General features: G+C 44.3%; 1 protein-coding gene across 1 annotated transcript; it reads left to right on the top strand.

Moving 5' to 3' along the window:
- The first annotated feature begins 672 nt into the window (after positions 1-672).
- On the top strand, positions 673-1,083 carry LOC116108058. Its single transcript, XM_031394335.1, has one exon. It carries the CDS (start codon positions 673-675, stop codon positions 1,081-1,083), a length of 411 nt encoding a protein of 136 aa, XP_031250195.1.
- The last annotated feature ends 8,121 nt before the right edge of the window (positions 1,084-9,204 follow it).

The raw sequence follows: 9,204 nt of genomic DNA, 5'->3' as shown, positions 1-9,204 counted from the left end.
TCTATAGAGAAACGATTAAAAAAAAAAGAAGACGAAGAAAGTTTTTTAAATGGAGGCTTACAAAGAATTTGAACGTGGCTTAATTAACACCACTCAAACAAAATTCCCCACAAAATATATGAACAATTGTGGGTCTGAGCCACATTCCTTGGACTTGGGTAACCGTTCTTGGGCAAGATTGGCCCAATTTTATGACTTCTGAATATAAATGTGTATAGTTAATCCTGGGTACTGATCTTTGAACCCCATTGATTTTGTTAATAGCCTCACCTTCTTTTGTTGTAAGGGTAAAATTGTAAAGTTAATGAACATTTAAAAGAATCCTTTTTAAAGGATTTTGAAGGTAAACTTTTATTTATAATCTTTAATTGCTAGTGATGATTTTGAATGGAGGAAACGAGATTGGTTCACATTCATAAGACTAGTTTGTATTTAGTATTAGAAAATACTGCAGAAACCAAAATCAGTTAGTTAGTTAGTCACGTGTACATAGTAAGTTTGTTAGCTGTTGTAACTCGTTATAGTTTTCACACTTCCCTCTGTATATATATGTGTGTATATGAAGCAATTGCTTCAGAACTTTCAATAATACAATACATCAATTTTTCAACTGTTATTTTTCTTCATGGTATCAGAGCTAAGTTTTTTTTTAAACTTAACTAAATTTCATCAATGGCAACTCCTGCAACTTCAATCGATCCTACACAAAATCCATCTAGCCCTTATTTTCTTCATCCTAATGAAAATCCAACTCTTGTTCTGGTATCTCCAGTGCTTACAAGCACCAATTACCATTCTTGGGCACGAGCAATGAAGATGGCTCTGCTTTCCAAGAATAAATTGAAGTTCGTTGATGGTTCTCTACAAGCACCTTCAAGCATTGATCCTTTATATCTTGCTTGGGAATGCTGCAACACCATGGTATTGTCGTGGTTGACTCATTCTCTTTCCCCTTCTATTACTCATAGTATTTTGTGGATAGATAAGGCTTTTGATGTGTGGAATGATCTCCGAGAGAGATTCTATCAGGGAGACATCTTTAGAATCTCTGATCTCCAGGAAGAAATTTATGCGTTTAAGTAAGGAGATTGAACTGTCACAGATTATTTCACTGAACTAAAAATTCTTTGGGACGAATTATTGAATTTCAGGCCTATTCCTTCTTGTTCTTGTGTAACTCCTTGTTCTTGTGGTGCATTTGCTACTGTCAAAAAAACCAGAACAACGATTACGTCATCAGGTTCCTTAAAGGTCTTGGTGATTAGTTTGCTGCTGTGAGATCGCAGATTATGCTTGTGGAGCCCTTACCTTCAATCAATAAAGTCTTTTCTTTGGTGATATAGCAAGAAAGACAGATGAGCTTGGGAGCTTCCAAGGTATTTGTTACTAAGACTATTTGAAATGAATCCTCCAACAAGAAATCTGATGGTTCACAGTCATTTGCTAACCATGCTAATGGAGAGAAACGATTTTGTACCTTTTGTGGTAAACCACGTCATACCATTGAAACATGCTATAAAAAGCATGGTTATCCACCTGGCTATAAACCCAGAAATTATAATTCAGCTGCACATAATGTAGTTTCTGTAGAAGAAAATGAGTCCTTTGAGAACTTCAGTCCCAATCTTGATCTTCCAAAAAGGAATCTTGAGCCTACAAACGTTTCTTTGACTCAAGAACAATATCAGCAAGTGTTGGCCTTACTCCAGTCATCTAACATTGAGAAACCTCCGTTGTCACCCCATCTTACCAGTCAAGTCACCACTCAACATCACACCCTTACTTCCAATTTTTCATCCCTACCAAGTAATCACTTTTCATTCTCTTGTTTTTCTAAATCCGAATTATGGATCGTTGACACAGGTGCGACATATCATATCACTCACTCTTTGTCTTCATTTACAACTGTTATGCCTGGAAAAGTAGGGCTGATGCAGAGTCTTGTCAGCATGAGGTGACTAGAAATTAAGAAGGTTCCACGACCACTCAGAGGCTACCATGTCGCGTGATGACGTGAGTGGCATGCTCCTGCCAGTGTAGTGGATATACGCCAGGTTGGCGAATAGTTGGAAACTGTCCACGTGTCCGATCCCTGCACAAGTCGAGGAAATCACTTGGGCAGGTGAGCAATGTGATGCAGGGAAGGATTTACACGATACCTACCCCACTTGCAGATTTAGTAATCATTACCTTGACCAATCCCACTATAAATAGATGATTTCTCTCTCATTTGCGGGATTGACTAATTTCACTCTGGAATAGCATTCTCTCTCTCTCTCTCTCTCTCTCTCTCTTGTATTCTCTATGTTGTAACTTAGCTCGCTGAACTCGACCTGACCCTACTTTCATTAATACAATATCAGTGAACGTAGGATTTGCTTGCGAGCATCCGAACCACTTTAAACATTGTTCTTCACCCTTACCAAATCAAATACTTTCGTAATCACTTGTGACTTCTAAGCCCGCTTAGCATTTCTCACGTGTGAATAGTTGGTGCCAAAATCAAGCATCAACAGTTTGGTGCTAAAAGGAGGACCTGATTTAGTACCTGTTCTTCATCAGGAGAATCTCTGACTAATCGATTCTACTACAGCAAATGGCTCGCGGTTTTGAATCTAAGCGAACCAATCATGGCAATGAAGAGATCCCCCAGGTATAAGAGGACACTTCTCCTGAAGTGCCCCCAGCTCAGCAAAATATCGTGGGGGCTATCCCTTCAAGCTTACGGCTTGATCCAACCGTCATGAGTTACCTAGAGAGGTTCAATAATACTTTCCAAATGGTCAGCCAAAGGCTAGACCGATTGGATGGGGTTGTGCCACCTGAATCAAGGTGGTGCCACCACCGAAAATGCCTGCAAGTCGCGTGAAAGCGCAGAAAAGGGTAAAAGCCTATATCGCGTGCACTGCAACGTGTCAAAGAAAGGGAAAGCAAGTGGCGCACAGTAGACCTAAAGGCTCCGAGGGACCAGCGAACACTGATTGTGCCCCAGGCAGAATACCCGTGGCGTTGCGACTTAGTGACATGTCACGGCCTGAGCCATCATGCGGCACATCGTACGAGCACTCCCATAACAGTGCTAGGCGGGGAGATTCCTATTATCGCCAAAATGACAGCTCTGATCGTCGTCGTGCAGGGGACTCCCACCATCTGCAGGTCGGTTTGCACCACCGTGGAGGTCGGGAAGATTCCCCAAATCACTCAACGCTATCACACGACTCCAGCCAGCGTGTGTCGAGATTGGCCGAAACTGCCGGCCGCGGCAAAGAGAAATTAGACTTGTGGTCGTTCCTCAACTGCAACCGTGAGGGTTGAACCCATGTTGCGGAAAGTGATCCCCAGTTGGCTCCGCTGCCTCAGATTGAGAAGCTACAATAAGCTTTGGATCAGCTTAAGGCTTAGCAAAATGAGCAAGGGAAGGTCGCAGAAGCGTCTCCCTTTTCTCCGGCAGTGTTAGTTGCTCCCTTCCTGTCAAGATTTAGAATGCCCGACATGCGAGCATTCGATGGGAATTTCAATCTGCAGGATCATCTGTACGAGTTCAACAACCTTATGGAACTCCACCAAGTCTCTGACTTGGCAAAATTTCATTGCTTGGCGGTAACCCTTACCTCCCATGTCAAGCGATGGTTGAGGTCGCTCCAAGCAGAATCAGTAGGCTCGTGGCCTCAAATGAGCTCAACATTTCTGAGGCACTTCCAGGCGAACAGAAAGTTCTTAATGTTGCTAAGCTACTTGAGTAATATAAGGCAAGAGAGGGATAAGCTCCTCTAATCTTATATTAACAGGTTTCACAAGGTAGCTTACACTCCCAAAGAGTCCGTCCGGACTCTCATTATCGCGGGAGTTCGCCCACAGACAGACTTGTGGAGGAGTTGCAGTCTGAGGACGATGTTTCCCTCACCTGCTTATAAAACTCTGTGGCTGCGCTTAACCGCCATGACCTCGGTCCTTCGGACGGTGCTCCCAACTGGGGGGAGAACAGGAAGTCTGATCGCAGATGGGCTAACGACGATCAGCGAAAAGGAAAAAGGCAACGATACGAGCCCAAGAAATCCTACGCCCCAGTTCCTCATTGCAATTACGACAAGAGTCAATACACCCCTCTGAATGGCTCAGTATCGGCTATTCTAGATAAGTCAGAGGAGGCCGATTTGCTCGGAGAGCCTAAGCCTATGAAAAATCTTTCTTCAGCTAGAAATAATAAAAAAATACTATCGCTATCATCGGGATAATAGGCACCACACCGATGAGTGTTAGGCCATCAAGCAAGCAATTAAGGCCCTCATTAAGTGAGGGGCACTTTAAAGAGTATGTCGATGATTCTGCTTCCGTTCAGGAGAAAAATCAAGAGGAATTGGGAAAGAAGCGTCGTGGTCGCAAAGGTCTCTACAGTGTAGGGATCATCTTTGGGGGACCACATCTCGTAAGGAATTTGCGAGGTGCACATGAAAGATATGCCCACACAACCCATCATGACCATATAAGGGTGATGAGTACGACGTCGCGACCAGCGAAGGTTTACAGAGAGGAGGAAGTCACCTTCTCTGAGAAAGATGTGGTACGATTGCATCATCTCCACGATGATGCTCTCATCATCACGCCCGAAATAGGGTGGTGTGAGGTCCACAGAATGTTGGTGGACAATGGAAGCGTCATGAACATCTTGTTCCAACGAGCTTTCAAAAGGATGAAACTAGATGAGACCAATCTGAAGCCTACCTCCATCCCTCTGTATGGTTTCACCGGGGATCATCTAATTCCCAAAAGAACGATATTGCTCCCGATCACGTTGGGTGATGCCGATGAAATGACCAAAATGATTGAGTTCCTGGTAGTGGACTTTCCGTTCGCTTTCAATGGCATCTTGGGACAACCTCTACTACGAAGCTTCAAAGCAGTCACCTCAATCTATCACCTAAAGATGAAGTTCTCCACCCCGATGGGGATAGGGAAAGTAAGCAGATCTCAACGCATATCTCACGACTGCTATGTAAGGGCAGTGTAGATAGCGTGTAAGGGAAAAGGCACTCCACTAGGCATCCGTGAACAGGCAATGGCGGTCCACAGGATTGAGCCACAGCCTAGCCCAACTGAGGATAACATGGATCCTCGTATCCAGGAATGCCTTTGCAGTAGGCCAGTTGAGGACCTATCTGAAGTATCAGTCGATCGGAGCGAGTCGTGCCGAGCATTGAGCATTGGAAGTAATCTCAACCCCCAGCTCGCCAGCAACCTAACTAGCTTCTTCAAGGAATATGTCGACGTGTTCGCATAAACTCATGCCGACATGGTTAGGATCAACCCGAATGTCATATGTCATGCCTTGAATATCGATAGTGAGGTCAGGCCGGTCCGCTAGAAGAGAAGAACAATGGACCCGGAGTGATATGCTGCCTTGAAAATTGAGGTACATAATCTCCTCCTAAACGGATCCATTCGGGAGGCACTCTACCCGAGCTGAGTTGCCAACTCGGTTTTGGTAAAGAAGCCTAACGGCAAATGGCGAACCTGTGTTGACTTCACTGACCTCAACAAAGCCTATTCGAATGACAGCTTTCCCTTGTTGAGAATCGACCAGCTCGTTAATGCCACCTCTGGGCACGAGCTGCTGAGTTTTATAGATGCCTACTTGGGATACAATCAGATTCTTATGTACACGCCAGACGAAGAGCATACCTCCTTTGTTACAGATCAAGGGTTGTATTGCTAGAAGGTTATGCCCTTCGGCCTAAAGAATGTTGAGGCAACTTACCAGCGACTGGTTAACCGAATGTTTTCCGAGCAAATAAAAAAATCAATGGAAATCTATGTCGATGACATGCTGGTCAATTCGCATGTCGCTTTAGATCACATAGCGCACCTCGCTGAGATGTTCGGTATACTCTGAAGGTACAAAATGAAGTTCAATCCTCTCAAGTGTTCGTTTGGAGTATCCTTGGGAAAATCCCTAGGGTATATGGTTAACCAAAGGGGAATAGAAATCAACCGCGAAAAGATTTAAGCTCTCCTTGATATGAAAAGCCCGACCAACCGAAAACATGTTCAAAGTCTCAATAGGCGAATAGCGGCTCTCAGTCGCTTCATATCAAAGACAACAGACCGCTACTTGCCATTCTTTAATATACTCAGGGCCAACAAAAAGTTTGATGGACTCCCGAGTGCGAACAGGTGTTCCAGAGCATTAAAGAGCACCTCGGAAAACCACCTCTTCTATCCAAGCCTCTCTCTCAGGAAATTCTTCTCCTGTATCTGTCCATCTCTCAGTATACAGTCAGTGCAGCTTTGATTTGGGAAGAAGACAGGGTCTAATGGCCAGTATACTACGTAAGCAGACGTCTGCTAGACGTCGAAATGCGGTATCCAAAAATGACGCGATTAGCCTATACCCTGCTGATCGCCTCCAGGAAGTTGCGACTTTATTTTCACGCCCACACAATCCATGTATTGACCAACTATTCGCTCAAGCAAGTCCTCCAGAAACCAGAGGCTTTGGGTAAGTTGCTCAAATGGGTTATGGAACTGAGTCAGTTCGATCTATAGTACAGACCGAAAGCAACCATTAAAGGGCAGGCTATTGCCAATTTCATTTTAGAATTCTCGTATCAGTCGGTTAAGGAATCTGAGCAACAGGCTAGCGAAGTCACCTAGGAAACCATCTAGAATCTATCGACATGGAGCCTCTATGTCGATGGATCCTCGAATGGGAAGAGGGCCGAGGTAGGCCTTCTCCTTCTTAGTCCCAAAGTGACCCACATCCACGGTATTCTTCGATTTAGGTTCAAAGCGACCAACAACGAGGTTGATTATAAAGCTTTACTCGCTGGTCTGCAGTTGGCAAAAGAAATAGGATCAACCACGATCAGCATTCATAGCGACTCCATGCTAGTTGTTAACCAGATCTTAGGGGAATATCAGGCCAAGGAAGAAAACATGATCAATTATCTAAAGAAAGCTAAGGCCGCGCTTGAGCCGTTCAAGCACTTCACGATCACGCAAATCCTTAGAGACAGTAATTCTGTTGCAGATGCCTTGGCAAAGATAGCCTCGTCACTAGACTCAAATACGCCAGAAAGTATTGATGTTCGGTTCATAGAGACCCCTAGTATCAGCTCACCCGAATAGGCTGTGAATGTGACAGAGTCAGTTTCTTGGATGACCCCAATTATTCAGTATCTTCGAGGTGGAACCTTGCCCAACGACAAGATTGAGGCAAGAACCATGCGAATTAGAGCTGCTTGTTACACGCTTATAAGAGATTAATTGTACAAGCAAGGGCTTAGCGCCCCTTTTCTCCGATGTGTAACCGATAAGGAAGTAGACTACATCATGAGGGAGATACACGAAGGGATTTGTGGTAATCACACTGTCACGCGATCCCTCCCTAACAAAGTTGTTCGTCAAGGGTATTACTGGCCCCTGCTCCAAGAGGATACCTTCAACTTTATGAAAAAGTGTGACAAGTGTCAGCGGTTTGCGAACATACTGCGAGCTCCTTCCCACTAGTTGATAACCATGACCAATCCCTAGCCATTCTCCATATGGGGAATTGATCTTTTTGGACCCATGCCAGTTGGAACGGGAGAGGTCAAGTATACGATGGTCACGGTGGATTACTTCACCAAGTGGGCCGAGGCCGAACCCTTGGTTGCGATCACTACCAAGAAGCTCAAGGACTTTATCTTCAAAAGCATAGTATGCCGCAATGAAATTCCTCATACCCTTATCTTCAATAATGGGAAACAATTCGACAACGAATAATTCAAGCAGTTTTGTGATGAGCTAGGGATCCATAAAAAATTCGCCTCAGTCGCAAGATCGCAAGCAAATGGCCAGGTTGAAGCTGTCAACAAGACCATTAAGCATACTTTGAAAGCCAAGTTTGGTGTTGCCAAGGATAATTGGGCCGACGACCTCCCAAAAGTTCTGTGGGCATACAGGACAACTCTAAAAACCTTTACTTCAGAAACACCATTCTCGCTAGCATATGGTTGCGAGGCGATGATCCCAGTGGAAGTAGAGACTGGTTCACTTCGGAGAGACATGTTTAATGAAACAGAAAATGAAGCGCTTATGCGCGCAAGTCTAGATCTAGTTGAAGAACATCGCAGTAAGGCTCAGCTGAGGATAACAGCCTACCAATAGCGCGCGAAAAGGTTCTTCGACTCTAAGGTTAGGAGAAGAGACTTCCAGGTCGGCGACCTTGTTCTAAAAGAAGTCATTTTCGGTACAAGAGAACCAAGTGCGGGAGTGTTGGGGTCCAATTCGGAAGGCTTATACCACGTAAGGTGATACAACCGAGGACTTATCACCTTAAAAGTCTAAACAGATTCGAGGTACAACGAGCTTGGAATGCTGAACATCTTCGCCCCTATTATCAGTAAATTCCGAACTCATTTTCTAATTTTCTTGTATAGACTTACTCTTTTACAACCTTGTAAATAAGATAAGCTCTTATGTAATATTGTTTCTCGCATGTGTGCCTTTCTGTTCCATATGTCATTTGTACAAATACTATTGTAAATAGTTAGAAAAACGACCTTGTGTCCACATGTAATGTTTGTGAGGTACGAAAAATTATAAGTGCTCACGAATGAATAAGGAAATATTCTCTTTATTTATTGTAAAGTAAAAAAAAAAAAAAAAAAAGCAATTATAAATTTGCGAGTACAAAACAGTTATAAACAAGCAAAAGCATAAGCCATCACTAGCCTTCATCCCCAGGACCCGAAGGTGCGACCTCAATATCTCTGGGCTGGTTGCCGACCACTTGGTCAGCCGTCGGTTCTTTCGGAACATACTCCTTCGGATTAGGACCTTGACCTTCCTCCTCGTCATCAGCCTGCGCCATGGAAGGAAGGATCCTCTGATAGTCATCTGGGAGGTCGGTGAGGTCTATGTTTGGATTCTTTGGTTGTAGGGCATAGATAGACTGGATCGACCAGTCGGCAGCTCTCCTCTCAATTTCTAGCTCTTGTCGCTTCATCTGTTCAGTTAACGTAGCGACACGTCCCTGACACAACTGGAGTTATGCCTTAAGTGCCCACCTTTGCTTCTCGGAGGTCTCCTACAGCTACGCCTTGCCCTGTTCTGCTCGCAAAGCCCACTCAGAGGTTGCTCGTAGCTCTAGCTCTTTCTTGCCAGCTAGGGGTGGAAAAAAACGGTTAACCGAAAACTTGAACGGAACCGGTTTTTGGTTCAAAA

This window comes from Pistacia vera, unplaced genomic scaffold, assembly GCF_008641045.1.
Source record: "Pistacia vera cultivar Batoury unplaced genomic scaffold, PisVer_v2 Contig552, whole genome shotgun sequence".
NCBI classification, from domain to species: Eukaryota; Viridiplantae; Streptophyta; class Magnoliopsida; order Sapindales; family Anacardiaceae; genus Pistacia; species Pistacia vera.
The sequence above is the reverse complement of the archived record's forward strand: the minus strand, read 5'-3'. Positions and strand labels throughout refer to the sequence as shown.

What these genes read in the sequence shown, in the direction of transcription:
- LOC116108058 (XM_031394335.1), top strand. Translation starts at nt 673, where the DNA reads ATGGCAACTCCTGCAACTTCAATCGATCCTACACAAAATCCATCTAGC.